At 36.9% G+C, this 20,601-nt stretch overlaps 1 protein-coding gene across 20 annotated transcripts in view; it reads right to left on the bottom strand.

Annotated features, from left to right (window-relative positions):
- CADPS2 (calcium dependent secretion activator 2) overlaps positions 1–20,601 on the bottom strand; it is a 465,193-nt gene that overhangs the window by 85,342 nt on the left and 359,250 nt on the right. For 13 of the 20 annotated variants that reach the window (XM_036230978.1, XM_016125157.2, XM_016125160.2 and 10 more), the window contains 3 exons: positions 18,959–19,022; positions 15,898–16,021; positions 13,834–13,854 (listed from right to left, as the gene is read on the bottom strand). In XM_036230978.1, the coding sequence (XP_036086871.1) occupies positions 13,834–13,854; positions 15,898–16,021; positions 18,959–19,022 (209 nt within the window). The remainder of the gene's footprint in view (positions 1–13,833; positions 13,855–15,897; positions 16,022–18,958; positions 19,023–20,601) is intronic. The other 7 variants (XM_016125158.2, XM_016125161.2, XM_016125162.2 and 4 more) reach the window with 1 other exon arrangement.

Raw genomic sequence — 20,601 nt, 5'->3', positions numbered from 1 at the left:
GAGGGGATGCAGCGATGAACAAAATAATATTTCTGCCTTCACAGAACTTATGTATATCTTTCCCTAACCAAATAATAAGGTAGATGATAGCTTTATATCATCCTTTTGGTCAATAAGAGAAACTACTGTAATAAATCTGATAGTGAATCAACTGCACTCATTATGCAAGAACAAGGTTACTAGCTTACAAGAAATAGAATCAGAGACATGTCACTAGGAAGGCTTTACTTTGCTCAAGTACAACAGATGGAATTCTTCAGAATGAAATTACTCTTTTAGTGGGTGTCTGAGTTCAGAAAATTTAGATCAGAGACAGCTAATAGCAGTCTAACACTGAAGTCTCCCACCTTTTTCCTACTCCCACCTGAAGACAAAGCACTCAATCTTCTGTTGCACCTCCCTCCTTCTAAAGAACCTAAGTCAGATGGATGAGGAGAAAGCCCTGACATCAGAAGATAACTGAGGTGAGAAACTAGTATGACTTAAGAAGGGACTACGGGGATAATCACAGGTCCTGGGAGGAAAGAAACAGAAACAGGGAAAGAGGGGGAGGAAATGAGAAATTGACCAATATCTAGGGAAAGGAGTTGAAGAAAGGATGGCAGTTTCAAAGTAGGAAGATTAGAAACATCAAGTATTTACCTGGGATGCTCTCTGGAGACCCAAGCAGTAAGGCTTTGCCTTGCAAGGTTGAAAAGAACAAGAAAGTTGGGCCAAGGGTACAACATCTGATCTCTTCTACCTGGAACCCCAAAGTTTATCCAGTGGCAAGGACTGTCAGGATCCTCTCTGTGGACTGCTGGTTGGCAAAACTTATCCTCAGATACGGCTGAGAAGTGGTGGAGTGGACCCCTCTACTTTCTGTGCACACTCCCTGCTACCATCCAAGTAGACAGTGTTTGGTCCTTTCATCCTCCTCACTCTACAGAAATAGGAGGAAACGTGCGCGCGCGCGCGCGCGCACACACACACACACACACACACACACAATTTGTTCCAATTAGATCTGAAAAGTTTCAATCCAAACTATAGCCTCCATGTTAGGTGCCTTCTTCCACTAATAAACTCCTTTAGGCCAGCCCAGCCAGCTCAGAGAATTTCGACTGGCTTTCTAGTTTGCCCTAATTTGAACCTTAATTCTTGTCAAATGAATTGTCAGATGACTCAGTTGGAAAGTCTAATCTTTGATTGAGATTTTTGAACCTATCCTCCAGCTCCAGGGCCAGCAACCTGGGTAATACAGTGCCAGAGCCCAGCACAACTCATCCTGTCCAGACCTCAATAGTCATGGGCCTTCTCATCCCAAGAGGGAAGGAGGGTAGGAGATCAAACCTTTCCTTTCCCATTAAACAAAACAACCCTCACCCTCCAAACCTGTCTGCTTTCTTTAGTACATGTGACTAGATGAATGATTCTGGGAGAACTCGCTTGACTCGATCCCCTAGAGGCAATAGTATATAACTTACTGGCAAATAAGACTGCCTCAGAATTTATGGGAGAGGTGGTTTCTAAAACTGAACCTCACTTCCCCAACTCTTTAGGGTCAACTTGATTATACTTACCCAATACCTGACAATCTAAGACCTGGTACCATCAACTCATGCACGAGAATGATGTCTCATTGACTCTCTCTTGGTTTGTCTGACTGCAACATAAACGCTATTATGGTTCTCTGAGTGCTGAAATTTATACTGCTCTAATCAATAAATGGAGTATCTTCAGTAGGATCTGTGGTTCTCAACTTCAGCATGCACCATGGTTACCTGGAGAGCCTGATAAAACACAGACTGCCTGGGATCACACCAGAGTTCTAGATTCAATAGGTCCTGTGCATGGGGCCCAAGAATTCACATTTCTAACAAGGTCCCAGGAAACACTGACGATGCTGGTCTGGGGAATACACTGTGAGAATTACTAGTGTTTATGAAAAATAGAAGTTAAAAACAAAGGTGACCTGTTTAGATTTTTTCCTCTTTTACCTGAAATCAAGATACATTTTATACAAAGTTAATTTTATAAAAAACGTGGCTTTTTCTGTAGAATCTGAACATATTTTACCGTCTGTAATGTTATTCCAGGTAGGATGGTATACATATTTCGACAATCCTTGCATGAATGCAAATAACTAACCTAGGGTGTCATGTCTTCCCTATAGCTGTTTAAAATCCATGAAAATACTAATGCCACAGATGTTTGAAAACAATGGTCTGTGGCCTCTTGATTCCAAGGCTCCCTTTGGGGCCAACCTGTTTAATGACCCTGTCATTTAAAGCAACAGTTCCAGTTAATACCTCCTTGGAATTTATGCTAATATTATAGTGCTTTGAAATAATTGTCCTGTGGTCACAGCCACATTAACTTCTTTACCTGGATTACCTTTCAAATCAGTAAATTTATTTTTAAGCAAACGGTCAGCTGTGGAACAAAGAAAAATAGGCCACTGGAGCATAAGATGATGGCAGCCAGACTGGATCCAAACTGAGCAATCTCCATAAGCCAGCAGTGAGTGTGATCCATGAGTGATGGGCCATAAAGATACAGATACATATGGGGGGCATACGGAAGGTAAATGTTGGTGATGCTCTGTGAGACTTTCTTTAGGAGGCGTATTCTCTTATAGTCTTGAAAGAAGGGACAGTGGTGATGGAATTACAGAGAAACCATTACTAGGACACACACACACACAACTTAATATTTGGTTTTTACAGTTATGTGATTTTTAAGAGTGGAGAAACATAGACACCTTGGTTTGAGTTTTATTAAAGTTGTCTCTTTAATTATTGAGACCCTGATGCTCCTTAAGTTTGTGAAGCAGGAATATCTAAGATCTCACAGGAAAAAAAAAATTTTCACAATGTTGCTGGCTGCAAGGACTATGAAGACTTGAAAGAAAAGAAAGTTTGCTATAATGTATATTTACTCTGCTTTGGTTAGCTCTGGCCAGAACTGTTCTAAGATTCTAACGACGGCATAAAAGTTTTCCAGGTAGTTTTGCTAATTGCACAACAGGAGCTTTTCCAAAGTCTTTAGCCATGATCTCTCTCTCCCTCACCACAGATATATATTCAGCTGTTGAACCAGGTAAATGGTCTCCTTCTCGATTTTACCGCATCATACCCATTTCCCCTCAGTATAACCCAGATTCAGAAATTAAAAACCACCAGAATACCCTCAAATATAGTAACTGCCATACCAACACTAAATTTTCACACAACTAAGGCCGATGACATTTTAAATTTCATGCCTAGTTCTTTGAGCATCGAATGCCTCATATCTTCCTCCTGCACCTTAAACTCCTTCCTTTCTCTTAAGGAGAAAATCTGCCCTGAAACGATGGAAGTCAGGCAGGGCAGGATCCAGTGAGGTGATGGGTGAAGACGGTCATGCAGGAGGGGGCCATGGGGAAGGCGAAAAGGACTTCAGAGGCTTGCCAGCTGGGAAGCAGGCTGGACAAGGAAAGCAAATTTCCCTGGACATAGCAAAAGCACTATAAAAGATATCATCTGAGAAGATTTAGAACCTTAGCTGCTAAGAAATTAGTCAAAAGACCTTAATGTGTGTCTGTCTTTGTCTCCTTTAACACATAATCAAAATCCGTTAGGATAGCCAAACCATGTGTTAGTAGTGATATTATTATATTTGATGCTGAGATTTGGAGAAAGTCTCCTAGTTGGACAAGTATAAAGACCAAGTGTAGAGGGCAGGGTTGGGCTTAGTGACATTTTAAATATTTCAACAATTTTAACATCCTGGGTCTGCTAGCCACTGTGGATATGTGTGTAAGCACTGGTGCCGCAGGGATATTTTATATCCTTGAAATTAAAAAAAAAAATCTGGCATTACAAAAGCTTGTATTAGATCCTTTAATTTAGTGCTCAAAGCTATATGGCCATTTAGCTATGACCCACAAGTAATGAACTCTTCCTAATTTCCAACACTGTCCAGGCTTTGAGTACCTACAAACTCTTTTGAGAAATAAATAAGTAGAAATCTGTCAGTTTGTATTACTCTGGTTTTGTCCAATTGGAAAAGACGTAATACATCTAAACCACTCGGACTAACAAGGTGCTGCAGGAGCTACACTGCTATATGTCACTTGATTTACCTTTTGACACTTGTTAGTAAATAAATGAGAGGTTCATCAATCAGTTGGTTTCAAACTCTGGAGTTGGAGGATGATAAATTCTACAAAATTGCTCCTGAAAGGAAGAAAGCTTGCTATTTTGAGACTGTGTTGATCTGTGAATCACATTCTATATAAAAGTAAAAAAAAAAAAAAAAAGCCATGACACACTGTCAAGTGAGTTGAGTAAACTGACACCCTTTTGAGACCTTTTAGGGAACAGGTGTTGAACACTTGTAATGAGATTTCCATGCATCTTCAGAGGAAGGAGATCGGATTCTAGCAAGAGCTGATCAGAGCGTTACAAATCACGGCTGAGGGAATGACTCCCAGTGAGAAGTGCAGAGCAGGGGACATTGCATAACATGTTTTGTTTTCTCAAGAGGTGCTTATGCTCTCACTAAGAAGTTTTACAGAAGGCAAATATTCACCAAAGAGAAGTTTTTGAAGAATATAAAAATCATTTTTCCAGATCTGGGGGAATTTGGGGTATATTCAGTTAGGAACTCCTGGTGCACTACTATGTCATGTAGTTACCACATATTATTTGATGAATCTTCTTTCTTTTGAAAACTTTGTGCATCAGTATAATTCACAGCATCGCTTCAGAGTATGTAAAGTATTTTTTTTCAAGCAGAAAATGGTTGACTGACAATTCTACACAGAAAATGAACTAACTAAAATGGAACACTCTATATTTTATAAGAAAGTTAAAACGATTTGTTCCAACTGAAATAGATATTAAACAAACTTGGAAAATTGAGAAAGTAAAAAGGTAAAATATTAATTGGGGATAGTTACAATATAGAGAAATGCTAATGCTAAATATCATTACAATGTAATGATATTTTTTCCTCATTACATTGAGGTCTCTAATTTCTCCAAAGACCATATTTCTATCAGAGAGGAATTCAGTTTATTTTTATCCATGTAATAAGCTCATCTTTCTGATGTCACCTCCCAAACAGCCTTCCCTTTTCGACTTTTGGTCCCACATTACTATGGATGAGGCACATCAAGCTTCCATCTACACAGTGGGTCCTCAAATAGTGTCGCTTCATTCAATGTTTTGTTATAATGTTGATGAGATGTCATAGAAAGTTAACTCTTATTTATATCAATTAACCTATGGTAAAATCAGTTTTATTTTACATTGTTTCACTTAAAGTTGCAGAACTTATATGAGTCTTTCTCTGTTTTTCTGTGTATCTGCCTTATTGTGGGCCTTGGTGACGGTCTTCCTGTTTGTCTCAGTATCTGGCAAGACAAGTCTCCACACTATTTCTTCTTCTTCTTTTTTTTAAGTTGACTTAGTTATTCAGTACCCTTTATTCTTCTATTTAAATTTTAAAATAAAATTTATCAGGATCTTTTAAAAACCTTGTAATTCGGATGGACACTGTAGTGAATTTCAGATTAATTTGTGGAGTGTTTATACATTAGACTATCAAGTCATCCCTCCTAAAGTTATGAACTGTCTCTCCATCTATTCAGATTACTCTCTATGACCTTTATTTGAGTTTCACATTTTTCTTTATAGGAAGTTTAACACGTTTTTGGCAAAGTTAATTCCTGGATACTTTATAGTTTGCTTGTTTCTATGAAAGGTACCTTGTTTTTGTTTATATTTTCTACTAGTTAACTGATGCTGTGGAACAGAAGTTCTTAGTGTGGTCCATGGACCACTGGGGATCCCCAAGATCTTCTGCAGTTCTGCGGTCAAAATTATTTTCATAATAATAAGAGTTTGCCTTTTTAATTCTGTTGACATTTACACTGATAGTGCAAAAGTAATGGTGGTTAAAACTGCTGTTGCCTCAGCATGAATCGAAGCTGTGGTGTTAAATTATATTCATTGCATTCTTCACCACCATGCACTCAAAAAAACAAAATAAAACAATTTATGACTTCTTTCTATCATATTGCTAGCATCTTACTATATGCCCTTGAGAATATTTATGCTCAATTTAAATTTTTGTTCCATAAGTTCTAGATGGTATATACCATTTAGTTTATTGTCCTTTATAGGGGCTGTACTTCTCAGGAGTCTAGTTATTTTGGCTTGAGCGCTCATGACTGGAGGTACTGAGGATGGGATGATGGGCGGGCCCTTGCCTGCCCTTTGCAGGGACTTTGAGGAGAGCTTAAGCTTAGGAACAGAGTCTCAGGCAATAGAAAACCAATACTGATAATTTCCTTTTCCTACTAATCCATTAGGCAACTCTTGCAAACAGGAAGTCACCATTAATCTGTTAGATTCAAAGCAGCAGCACTTTGCCAACAGTCTCTTTAGGTGACATTTCACTAAGCTAGGGGGTTTGAATGCAGAGGACTGCCTGTCTGAAGGTAGCTCGGCCCATTCATGTTTCATCAGTATCTCACTGCAATGCAGCTGCAGCCCTGTCTTGATAATATCTGCCGCTGGACTACTGCTACCAATCAACGGCAAAAAAGGTAAGGAACTGATTGCTCATAGGCAATGCAAGGGAGAGTCATAACTAATCCCATATATAAAAATGGGAACTTGATTTGATCTTGAACAATGTTCTTTCCTCATCAGGCTATCATAGGAACGTGATCTTAAGTTTAAATGACACCTAACTTAGCGTTTTTGGGGCTGTTTAAAAGAATTTAAAAAATTTTCCTTTCTTCTACTCACCCTCTGACTAGTCACACTTCCGACTAGTGTAAATCCCCACTAGAAAAATTAATGATACTGGAAGCCAAACTTCTTTGGGTAGAGAAGTGAAGTAGATATGAATGAAATGAATATTAGTGCATATAGTTGGCTCTCTGTACCCATGGGTTCAACATCTGTGGATTTGACCAACCACAGATAGAAAATATTTGGATAAGAATGTTACACTGTTGCTGACATGTACTATGTAGTCGGCCCTATGATGATTGCATCTGTACTGAACATGTAAATTTTTCTTGTCATTATTCCTTTAAAAATACATTATAACTACATAGCATTTACATTGCATTAAGTATTATAAGTAATCTAGAGATGTGGGAGGATATGTATAGGTTATATGCAAATATTATACCATTTCATATAAGGAACTTGAAAAACCATGAATTTTGGTATCTGTAGGGGGTCCTGAAATGAATCCCCTTTGGATACTGAGACAAATGTATGCTGTTCTTTGGATGGCAACTGGAAGGAGATGTATAACTCAAGGCAAGGCATTTTTTTTTTTTTAAGGGTAAAGAAAGAAGAGATATAGGATGGAGCAAAATCCATCCAGGAGAAGGTAAGTAGGATTGGGGTCAATATCACAGGTGGGAAAGTTGGCCTCGAAGAGGAATACCTCATATCCTGATGCTGCAGAACAGAAGACATGGGTATGTGTGGAGCCAACACGTCTTAGGCACAGAGCTAGAAAGCTGAGGCGTGCTATGTTTCCAAGGTTGAAAGGAAGCAACAGCCCCCAAAACCCTAAGTTAGGTGTCATTTAAACTTAAGATCACGTTCCTATGATAGCCTGATGAGGAAAGAACATTGTTCAAGATCAAATCAAGTTCCCATTTTTATATATGGGATTAGTTGTGACTATCCCTGATTGAGAGTGTCTGTATCTGTCACACCCATACTACAAAAATAAAAAAAGGACAGAAAAGATGGATGACTCATCGACAAAGAGACTATGGATCAAGGAAAGGTGCCATCTGTTTAGGTCACAGAGCACCTCTGCAGAGGCTCAGGAACAGTTCAGGGCTGGCAATATTAGTTCCAATCCAGGAACGAAAAGCCAGAACCAGAGAGCGGCATGACAACGCAGCCAGTAGTTGCTGTACACGGAGTAATACATACTACGCTTCTCCCAGAATTAAACTCAGATAAAACAGGAAGGACGTTAAAGGAATACAGACTCAGAACCAATTTTAAGAGAGTTCAGTGTCCTTAAGTGTCTCCATGGATTGTCTGGAGTTGACAGAACTCCAGTCCTTCCCTTTGGTCACTAAAGCTGTGGGTAAATGGGAAGCGCAGAGACCCTGAGGGTGTTGCAAGCATCTCCATCATGTTGCCACTGGCGTCCAAGGCCTTGTAACCTCCTTGACTTTTCACTTAGTTGGTTAGTTAACTACATATGCAAAGAGCTGCTGTAACACTGCATAACACACTTTTCCTCCGTCTTCGGCTAACTGAAGGTACACATGGTGTCTTCATTTACCTCTTCTAGTCAATAATCCTTGCAACTCCTATTTATTATGCCCCCAAAATGTCTTTTTTATAGGCAGAATTCATTTGTCAGCATTGTCATGAGTTAACTAATTGGTGTGAACACAAATTATATAATGTTGCTGTGGTTATCTCGTGTGGCTAGCCAAGAGGCAGGAGAAAAGATGAGCATGTAAACATATGAGAGATTCTCATTTCTTCCTGCTCAGATGTGAAAAAGGCTACAGTGAATTCATGTTACTTACATAATAGAGGGAAAGTAGTCTTAAAACTTTCTGGTGTGCACATTACATGGGCTAAGGCTAATGGCGTGGCAGTGAAGTGGTGTTAAAGACATCTAATCTAATATGTTGATGAGAGTATATGGATAAAAATAGCCTGAAATTAACATTTGATTTGTATCACATCAAACCATAGAAATTAAACTAATTTATTGCTATCAGAAAAAAATTATCTTCTTTGGTAATTTAAATAGTTCATTGACCATCTGAAAAATACTCATAGCTTTTTTTTTTTTTACATATAATGCAAAAATAAATTTTAATTTGCTCCCTATCCAGATGATTACAGACACTAAAAATCAGTGAAGTTCAACCAATGGCTTTTACTATATATAAACATACTACTTTACAAGCTAAAAACTTTTTACAGATTTATAAAATTTTCTCACGAATAGTCTAAAGAAAAAGACAATAAGTCTTTTCTTGTTTTAGAGCCAGAAATTGTATCGATCAATTTTTTCCTAAATCATCAGAGACTCAGAAGCAGAAACAGTCACCAAGATTTGACTTTTAGGCCAAGATTAGTCTTCTAAGCCACACTATCCAAGAAGGAGGGATGGAGACGTTTAAATTACCTGTTATATTCTTTTTAGGGTGAAGATTTTTTTTAAAAAAATATACATATTACCTTTGCAAAGCTCTGTCAATGCTCATGGGAATGCAAAATTTCAGATGTATTAGTTATTAGTAACCTGAATTCATGGCGACATACAATACTGAAAACATTTTTAAATTAAATTTATAAGAAAACACTTTTATGAGAGAGAAATCCGTTATCCTAGAAATATTAGGATGTACTAACAAAAAATAATTTCATCAACTGTGCCTTTTTATATTCTCCCTTCTATACAATCACATCCTTAAGCAGAGCAGATATTATTTATGTATTATTTATTGCTACACTCCCAACAACAAAGTGCTAAATTAAAATGCCACTCAGATGGCAAACACATCCTAATGACGTAAGGACTGCCACAGTGCAACTTCTCATCTCAAAGAAAGTAAGCAGCGTGGTCCTTTGGGAAAACATCTCCATCCTGTTCAACTGAGACTTTGAAAATGAGAGCACTGGGGGTTGGATCGGGGAACCTGGCAACCAGACGGCCCAGATAGAGCTTCACTACACAAAGACTTTGCCTGTTCATTCCATGCTACCTTTTGTTTAGGGCATCTCCACGTTTCTGGATTCTCAATAAGCTTAGGTACCAAATCTAGGCAAAAAAATCTCAGGTCAAGGGAAGCTCTAAGGAGTGGTTTCCCCTCTTCTATTGTAAGTCACAATGTGATACGTAGTTTTCAGGAGAAAGACAGGACTTTTATTAGATGTATGATTGTTGTTGTCTATAAGAAATTCCTTGAATTGAAGAACAAATTGTTTCTTCTTTAAAAATAATAGCTAATTTGCATCAATAGAGATGTGATTAAAAAACACAAGAAAGTTTCAGTATTATTTTGAAAGCTAGATTATAAATAAAAAGGATCTTACTAAATAGTAGTTTATGATAAAATTAGACCAAAGAAGAAAACTAGTTGATTTTGCAACAGTGTGAACCTTGCACATTTCTTAAAATTAAAAAAAAAGTTTCTAGAAATTTAACGTTCTCAAAATGAACTGTCTATTCTCATGAAACACACGCAAACGATTCCCAAGAAGAAGTCATTAGAGAGAGGTCATTTGTTTTATTTCATCTATTACCAAGTTGTAAAATCTCTTTACTCAGCAAATTTGTGTTGTCAATGGAGAATTTGAAGAACCCCCAAGGATGGGAGAGAACCGAGTCAAAACTAAGCATCATGCTGAATTATAGAAATAACTGAAACAGGTTAGGTTACTAGATACCGTTAGTGCAGCTGTGATCTATAAACTCAGGCAACTCGGGTTTCTGTGATCCAGAGTTAATGGATCTCCCCCCTTATCTCCCCCCTCCACCCAAATATGTGAAATTATAGTTTAATTTTTCCAATCTTGTTATTTTTTAAGTGGTTAGTTTTTACTCTATATTATTAATTATTCAGTGATTGATTTGAATGACCTTTTGCAAGACAGCTTGCCAGTTTACAGATGTTCTCACTCACTGTGCCATAAACTCATTCATTTATTCAATAAATATTTATCGAGTACCAAATATATGCCAGGCACTTTTCCCGGCACTGGAGACACAGCAGTTATTAAAATAGAGAAGCCCTGCCTTTGTGCGGCTAATATTTTAGGACAACAGTTAGATGAATGAACGCTATTATATGTTAGATAACAGTGCTATAGAGAAAAATAAAGCAGAGAAAACAGAGACGTGCTCTGAGTTAGGGGGAGGTTGCAAACTTTAATTGCTTTCAACACCTGACATTGTAAGATTATGTGGGGAAAAATAAAAAGATTCAGATTCTAGAGTCCAGCTCTAAGCCTCATACTAGGGACATGTGCTGTCCAATCCACCAGCACCAGCCACATGTGACAATGAGTCCTTGCAATGGGATTGCTCTTAACTGAGCTACCCTGTAAGAGTAAAATACACGCTGGATTTCAAAGACATTCTATGAAAAAATAATGTGAAGTATCTCAATAATTTTACATAATGAATACATTTTAAACTGATAATATTGTGAATATATTGGGATAAACAAACTGCTATTAAAATTAATTTCACCTGTTTCTTTTTACCTCTTTATTGTGACTACCAGAAAATTTTAATATTTCTACAGAGAGCACAATTCCAGGCTCCCTTTCAAGTGTCCATGCGTTTTACTTGAGTGCAAATTTAACTATATAAGCTTACCAAGAAAGGGGAGCGAGCAAGACGCAGGACTATTGGAAGATAGTTCTATTATAATATAATAGGTAGACAGTGTGTTTTAATCTTCCACTAACTAGCTATGTGACCAGAGCCCAGCTGGAAGCTAGCAATCTCTCTGCTTCAGTTTCCTGAAAAAGAAATAATAATAGTAATTATTGTAAAAGGTTGTTGTAAGGAATGAATGAATACATGTAAAGTGCTTCAAAGAGTGCCTGGCACATAAGGGTTTGCCCTTATTATTAAATAAGTATCCTTATTTTTTTTAAAAAAAACGACCCTACAAATATTAACCATTGGCTCTTGGGATGTGACTGAAGTATTTACCAAAAAATTCATTGCCTGGAATCAAACAGCCTTGGAGGCAGGACTGGCCGTGGGAAGACCATAAAGGGGCTCTGGTGTATGAGACATGGGTGCAGACCTCAGGTCACCTGAATCTTAATAAAACAGCACAACCTTGTGCGAATTATTTACTTCTGAATTCTCAGTTGCCTCTTGTTGTAAAACATCTATTTGTTTAAGGAACTATTGAGGTGGTGTAAATAAAAAACTGTCTGGGGCAATAGGCAGTCAATAGATGACAAAATTAGGACAAATCTTAGGCAGAATTTTACTCTCTCTACCTGGTACAAGCCAACCAAGGGTAATGATCATAATGCTCAAGAAAATACTGTTTGAAAGTCTTATGAAGCATTCGAGCTCTTACACATGCAACTGATATTCTCATTTTTACTCGCTTTTAAAAGCACCCCCAAAACATTTACTAAGTAACTCTGTTAACTTGCAACCAAATGTAACTAAAGGGATACAACTCTATTTCTTAAAAACCTCTCTTCTGTTACTTCAGGATATTCTTTACTTTCAATTAGATTTCCTGTCAATCCACTTAAATTACTGAAACTACGACGATTTTTTCTTTTCTATGCAAGCATTTAATTTTTAAAAGACATCTTTCCTAGATTCACCAGGCTGCAAGTTGTGCAGTGGTGTAGCTGTTGAGCACATGTGAAGGGAAGGCTTCTGTCTGGCGGAGGTAAGGTGCAGAGGGGACAGCAAGTCTCCTCTCCCTACCTCCTCGGTGGGAACAGGGCAATTACTTCTGCCTCATCGTTCATGAAGGTGCACTGTGACCCCTGCATATGTCACAGGGGATGGGAGAATAGCCTCTGTAGGCCGGGGATCACCTGCCTCTAGTCCCAGCTGGCTGATTTATTCACCCCCTGGCAGTGGGAAAGCCACCAACGACCCCAGACTTGCTGTGTGTAAATTGTGTAACATTGTGCAGGATAAAATGCCTTAAAAGGTTTTTAAAAAGTTCATTAGAGTACAGGACTGTTGCTATCACAATGGACTGACATAAAAGAACTGGCGGTCTCATATATTTTTTTTTTCTAAGTCTTTTCTTCTAAAGTGTACTTTAGCCATCAGTGTAGGTATGCTCTTTCCCCTTTTCCTGACTCTGAGTGTTTTGTTCCTGACTTTTTCTGGGGTCAAATACTGTAAAAGAATTGAAAAAAGTAGGAAAGTAAAAGAAACAAAGTCCTTAACGGAAGACTTCAGTTATAAATAGCCCGAAAAAACTTGTCGATAACATGGCACACAAAATTTGGCTAAGCAACCTAGGACAGGGAAGGTTTGTCACTTGTCTCTTCCTCCACTGTTTTCAGACGAAACTATCCTCTTGTCTCTCTCCGAAGTACTAAGTACCGACTTTGTGTCAGCGGCATAGTGCTGGGGACAGAACAGTGACTTTGGAATATGAGTTCAGGAAAGACTCTGCCTACAATGAGCTGAAGAGGAGATAGACAGGATAAACAGATAACGGCATATGTAATTAAAATAATTATAATTGTAATAACCTCACACTAGAAAAAAGTAACAAAACCTTTCAGTATTCAGAGACCCAGAGAACTCTTTCCTAGCAATTTCCTGTGATGGGATTTCATCACCTCTGCCCAGTCCTGTGATTAGCATCTTTCAAAGTTAAGGGCTGCTCAGTTTGCATTTAATAGCATTTATGCTTTTCACTTTCATGTTATTTTTCAGGAGTGATAAAGGAGAGACGGTCCTCTTTTCCAGTTGTAAGAGCCCTTCAAATACTGGCGACAGCTTCCAAATAAGATTAGTGTTCATGCTTAAAGCATAACGCATAACATTAATACGGCCTCAGGTGTTTTGCTTTGAATTTATAGCAAAAACAAAACGAAACAAAACAACAAAAAAACTCAAAACATACACACAAAAACCCACTGCTGAACTTTTACAGAGATAAATATCCTATATTTTCCCTACAAAGCATTAGCCATAGTTCCGATAAAATCAAAGTATTTTCACGATCTTATTCTAAGTGACTTATTAGGAGTCCTAAAGAGGAAAGAGCTTTTCATAGTATCAAAACACAACACGACCACATCAGGAATAATGGCACGTGCATGCATAGACATCAATTACCTGTTTCCTTTTCTGCTGGGCCTAAAACATAAGAAAAGAGAATTTAGGAAGGAAGCAAACTCTGCCCCTGTTGCTCACATAATACAGAAGGTAAGTTAAGCAAAGAAAAGTAGTCCACATCCTATTTCTAACTTAGATTTGGTTTTGTTTTTGGTCTGATCCTGAGCATAGAACAAAAGCTCTTTATTTTTTAAGATACAAAAGAGGGGGGAAGAAGGGAGATAATAAAGGGCATAGGTTTTCTCATCTAATAAGCATGCATTTTTTTTTTTTTGAAAGTAGATTGCTCAGTAATCTTATCCAACTAGATTTCTAGGATCCATTTTCTAGAGTATTTCACACTAGACTAGAGATAAAAAAGGGTGACTCCAGAAAGGGGAGAGGTGGGATAGTTCCTTGCTCACTGACCATTTGGTTCTATTATAGGTTTTTCTCTAACATGAGCTTGTTTTTATGAAAGAACAAATACAACTTCCTGATCACCAGTGTTGCCATGTTTATCTAACTGATTAATGAAAGAAGCCTATGTTTGTGTACAAATGAGAGAACCGCCTTCATTTGTCCACATTAAAATGTGCTCTATGACTAGAAAATAAACACAGCGATAAACAACAAAAAAAATACACCGCATATTTTTTTTTTGGTATTTTTTGAATAAAGTAATGGTCAAAATGACTGAAATAGACAGTTAAGAACAAAAAAAATGGTCATAGTTTTTTTTTTTTTTTGATAGGCTTCATTATATTTGGATAAAACAATATTGTGTTCATTCAGGTTGTCCACAAACATTTTCTCGTTGCCAGATTTAATGTCTATTTTTATATCAATTCTTTCAATCCGTGTTCACAACACTCACTATTCCCAAAACATGAAAACTGTTTGAATGAGTATTCAAAATGTGAAAACCAATCTATTTATCTTCCACTTTCCCCAAATGATCTAATATTCATTGCTTGTGCTTTAACACAACATGATATCATAATTAATGATGTTAAACTGGTAACTAAGGAGGTTTCATGTTGTTACTCTCGTGATATAATATTGGTTGCTATAGTGATGGGATGGCTTTTTTGTTAATCACTCAGGAGGTTGGTTAGAGCATGCTTGTTAGAAAGCTTGATCAGATTTGTAGAGGAAAAAAGATATAACACAGCCAATTATAATCATCTTTTTCATTGTCCCAATTTTGATGGAACTATCATAACATCAACTAATTAATAAACTTATCCTTCATTATGTACAATTTTATGTTCAGAATTACTAAAAATTTTCTAATGGATGATATACTTTTTATTTTTAGAGATAAGTATTTAACTCTGCAAACTTTTTTCCTCCCTAAGTTAATGCTACACGTATTACACAAAGGTAGTTTTATAATTAAAGAATTTAAGGTCCTTTCTCTAACTTTAAATTATATCAATCCAAGGACTGTTGAATAAAAGCTGATTGTGTGACTTTGCCACAAATTTCAATCTACTTATTGATAAACATCTTAAATCTCAGTATTCTTAATGAATAAGACCTGAAGAAAGAGAAAAAAAAATGCACAGTCCTCTCAAGAGATCTAATCTTCCAAATGCATCAATACATTGCAAGCAATTAAAAGTTGCAGGGAATTTCTATCAATTTCAGCCCTCCCGATAATCAACAAGTTTCCTCCTTCTGAGTGACAATGCAGAACAGAAAATAAAATGATGTACTACTACACTGTCACTGATCAGCAAAGACTACACTGTCCAGAGTTTAAATGTTAGACATACTCACAATAATGTCAAAAAATACAACCCATGAAAACACCTTTCGGTTTCCTGAAAACTCAGAATAAGAACAAAGGACAACTTAAGCACGAATCCTGGGTCTTTCATTCAAGCAGAGTCCCAGGAGGCATATTAAAGCAATGAATAGGAAAAAGCTCTTCAGTTCACCAGCTGAGATTTTAATGAGACATTTCCCTTTGCCACGGCACAGGTTTGTTCAGGAAAGGAAAGGACTTCTCACAGAAAATTCAGTTAATAGGCATTGTTGGCTCTCACTGCCACTTCGGCAATTGCTCACTGCACTGACCTTCTATTTTGGCATATTCTGTGAGTCTAGTGTAATTGATCAAGGCAGCTTTCTCGAGACATTTTCTGACCACTTTTTTCACTTCTTCTGCTGGTATGGGAGTGGCAATATCTTTCATTAAAACCTAGAGAGGGAGAGAGAGATTGCATAAAATAGTAAAAACAAATTCCACACACTGTTCTGGACCTGACTATTAGTAGGAAGGGGTCCTAGGTAACACTGGAAGTAATGAGTCGGCACTTCACAACTGGGCAGTAATCCTCCAATCTTGGCTCCTCCTGTCTGAGCCTCATTTTGTGCACATCAGAACCTCCCACAGGCCAAGCTATACCATTCAGTGTGACTGTCACTCTTCCTCCAGGGACCCATGACACCATTAGAGCAGCTGTTTTAGATCAAGACTACAGTCCTTGGGACAAGTAATAAACAAAGCTTGTATTCCACATCCCTAATTTGAAAGTTTTAAATGATTTGGGCTACGCATACGAAAACAACAACAAAAATTCCATTAGAGTAAGCATTGTTTTTAAGCTCTATAAAAATCAAGACCACTCCTGCTTTCACTTTAGTCATTGCGACCCACTGAGGAGGAGAAAAATTCTTTGTTTTAGTGAAATGGAGTATCAAATGTTTAAAGACATGAAAACTTGCTGAGATTAGGAAAAAACTTGATTGTTTTCTGTTGGGTTCCTAAATTGTGTTTTTGGATTTTTCCTTTAAAAGTACCGCAACTGGCCCAGGGAAAAAGCAATTATATCCAGAATTCAAAATATAACATATTCAAGCACTTTTATAATGATGACTTGTTGCTAATTTTCCTTAAAAACTTCCTACTGATAAAACTCACAATAAGTTTTGATCATACTAGTAATAGAATTTGATTTTTCCATATAGATAATGGGGTTTTTATTGCTTTGCTTACATTGAACTTATAAAGCATATAGAGAAGACGATACTTTTGTCAAGAGTTCTTACTATCTTATTAGTCTTTTATCTTGAAAGAAATAATGAAAGAACATGAAAATACCCATTTCATGCTTTATTATTTCTCTTTTGATCAGCCTTGGCTTTTATATTTACAAATTTATTTAATCATCCTAGCATGGGTGATATGTGAAAACATATTTTATTTTATTTTTTAGGCAAGGTTTCCTTTTGAAGATAGCAAACTTTATCATTTAAAAACTTCTTTCCCTACCAACTTCAATTATTCTTCATATTCTCATAAGAATCTTTAAAACATTGACATATATTTGACACTTTAATTAGAATTGCACATTATACTCTTTATAGCCAGAAAGATCTTACTTACAGTGAAAAGTATACAAGCGTTAACATGTATTATTACTTTTAATATGATTATTACTAAAATATAACTTTAAGATTAATTTTGTGCCATATGCAGAACCATAAACTTTACTATTAGGCCTTCCCATGGTGACAAACTTTTACGTAACAGAAATAGCTGTTAAAAGTAGAATGCTTATATCTGTTACAGAGGTGAGTCCAGGGTGGAAACCAGGCAACATTTCACATTATTTGGAGATGGCGAATTGAATTCTCTTTCCTGGTGAGTGCAGATAAAGTGCTGGTGAGTCCAGAAAGGGAGGTGCAACCTCTGTTTTGTGTTTCTTCCGCACGTTCTTCAAAGGTATTGTAAGTATCAAGAATTCATCGATTTTATTTTTCTAAGATGTCAGTAAATACAGAGCCATGAAACTGAAGACATGGCTTTTACCATTTCTCTCTCAATTCAGAAAGAGGCATGATTAATGACGAAAACAAGTCACTGTTCACCCTTCCACTTGTCAGCCCAGGGCACACAGAAAGTTCTGCTATGACTGACTAGCTCGGCTCTGCTGGGGGTGAGGAGGGGAGCAAGGAGCTCTGCCATGGAAACCAGCTCACTGAGAGGCTGCACAAGGTACCCAGGGTGGGATGAGGTCCCAAAAGGTAAAGCTATCTTTCAGGGTTTTTATCTTACCCATGATATCTTAATGAATGAGATGAAATATATACTTTGAAAATCTTGAGTTATATGCAACTTTTCATATTAAAAAAATTCTAAGAAAATAGATAATTACTACAATAATATTTCTATCATATGATGCACAATAATCAAGGATAAGACAGGGATATTTAGATGAAACCAATCTATGAGCCAAAGATCTCATTTTATCCATCACTTCTAGCTTTTCTCAATCCTTAAATCACTGAAAATGTCTTCTCATTTTGCTTTTCATAGAAGTGCTAATAAACAATGTAATATCTAGAATTTACTGAGCAGAAAAATGGACAAGAACAAGTGCCTGAAGCCAATAAATTAGGACCAGAATAATGATGAGCTATAGATGATCTCCAGACACTCTTTTTAATACTTATACAGAGTAAGAGTTGTCCATACTACTTAACCATTAGTTTCCAATGAACACATGAATAGCTTTATAGAAAGATGAACCTAATCTGCCACTAAGAGAGGAGCGGAACATATACTTTCATTAATAAATGATATTTTTAGCATGGATATGAAAATTTATTTTCTATTTATTTTTTAAGGAAAAATGAATGTCTACAATTCATGAATTCATTTATAATAACAGATTGACTTGAAATACATTTGAGATGAATCTAGAGTAAAGGAAATGACATGTGTGTGAATATTAAATGATAAATTCTTATAGGTACAAGGGATATGACAGGTAGAAGTACAAATAAATCAAGGGAGATAATAAAAGACAACTGTGAAGTCTGAAAAACAGATAATTATACTTAAATGCAAAAATAAAAGACTATGTAATGGGGGGAGAGAGAAGGAAAAACAGTTACTACCAAAAATATGCCATCAACTCACCATATGATGGCAGTTGTAGGTTTTAAAAGGCTTGAGGAGGGAGAAGATATAAGGAGAATTTGACTGGAGCAAGAAAAGGTGAGAAATTGATGTAGTGTGAGGAACTAAGGAGAACACACTGAAGAATGAGACTGTCTGCCTATTTCAATAACTAAAACACACAGCATTCGACAATGCAAGCAGTATTCATAAAGCAATGTTCAAACATACCCTTTCAAGTAATGAAAGTGTAGCTTTTAGAGCACCTTCAGGTCGTCCAAAGGGAAAGCAGTATCTTTGAAAACAAAAGGAAGAACAAAAAAGTCAACCATTTAATATCCAAACTGCTAAATAATTCCCTCTTCTATTACCTGGCATGATTGGAGAATAATGAAAAGTGATTAAAATAGCATCGACCCATCTGGGAAAGTGGTAACTGCTGTAGTTTACCTAGTCCCATGATTTAAATATCTTAAACCAGAAGGGTGTAAACTGTGATGAAAAAGGTTCTAAAGTTTTAGTGATACATGTACAGAAAGGCCATAGTAATCAAACAAAACCCACTACACTCCATGAGTACAGGGATACTTAAAATGCATTTCTTGATAATTTCTTGTCTAAGATGTCGTTATTCAAGCTCTGTTAGAGATCAAATAAAATGACTTCCCCCTTTCTTCCTATATGTATATGTGGATTAAGATGAGAACACGTCATGGACATAACTTTAAGAACGAAGAAGTTTCCAGCTCCCTGTTTTCCTGTCATTTGCCTGTCTAACCTGGTGTCTAACTCTCCAACCTCCCCACAAAACACACAAAATATCATTTATCCAGAGTATCTCTCAGCCATGCATTCTGAATACACACCCACAACAAGAGGGCAGGTTGTGCAGAAGTTCTGAAGTCAGGGTCAGAGGCCGGGAGAGTGAAGGGGTTCCTCACAAGTTAGTTGCCATGTGGCAGTGAAAGGTTTATTGCTCTTTACAAGGAGGTCCCTCTTCAGGTCACTTTCTACTTAAAGAGTACAGAATGTCAGGGCCACTTCATCCTTGCTTTGTTGAACCAGGTTCAGGAGAGCTTCCCCCTTCCCTGACTGCTGCCCCCACCCGAGGACAGAGTACTACAGGCAGCTGGGCTATCCTTAGGCCGCCACCTTACTCTGACTTAGAAATCGGCAAACCAGTAACTTGAAAGTTTACTTATTTCCTCATCCTTTGCCATTATTCAGGGGCTTAGTAGACATATTATCTAATTATCTATACGCAATTAAAAATGAAATTATTTTTTTCACTCTGTAATTTGAATAGGATTTCCTAAAAAGCACATCTATTTTAAGTTTAATTTGTTTAATAGGACCAAATTTTAATGAAAAACACTGAGTTCTCACAAAGGAGTAGTTGAGTATATATTAGGATTGGGTTTTAGTTTTGTGGAGCTTTTATTAGTTTTGACAAATGTCATATAAGTGTAATATAAATCTAGTCACTCAAATTTTCTTCAGAATATGGTTTACCATTTCATAATTTTCTGTTAAAAATTTCCTTCACTTAATCTTGCCTCTGCACCATTACCACCTCCCCCCACCAACAAAAAAGCCACAACCAATTTATTTTGATAGTTTTTCCTGAGTGGTGGTGTTTTTTAGAGCATTAGCAAATTAACAAAGTAGCTTTAATCATTTTGTATACCATAGACCTTAATCCACATTTAACTAAAACACAAATTGGGTTCTTGTAGTCTCCTCCCCTTGCTTAAATCTTTTCAGTGTATTTGCATAATCCACTCATTGTCTTGTCTATTGTTTATTTCCATTAACCTGTGGGTGATGCATTTCATGAATGGAATGTTACTGATCCCCAGATTACGTTTAGCATT

This window comes from Rousettus aegyptiacus, unplaced genomic scaffold (assembly GCF_014176215.1).
Source record: "Rousettus aegyptiacus isolate mRouAeg1 unplaced genomic scaffold, mRouAeg1.p scaffold_m13_p_13, whole genome shotgun sequence".
Lineage (NCBI taxonomy): Eukaryota > Metazoa > Chordata > Mammalia > Chiroptera > Pteropodidae > Rousettus > Rousettus aegyptiacus.
This window is presented reverse-complemented; position numbering and strand designations above follow the sequence as displayed.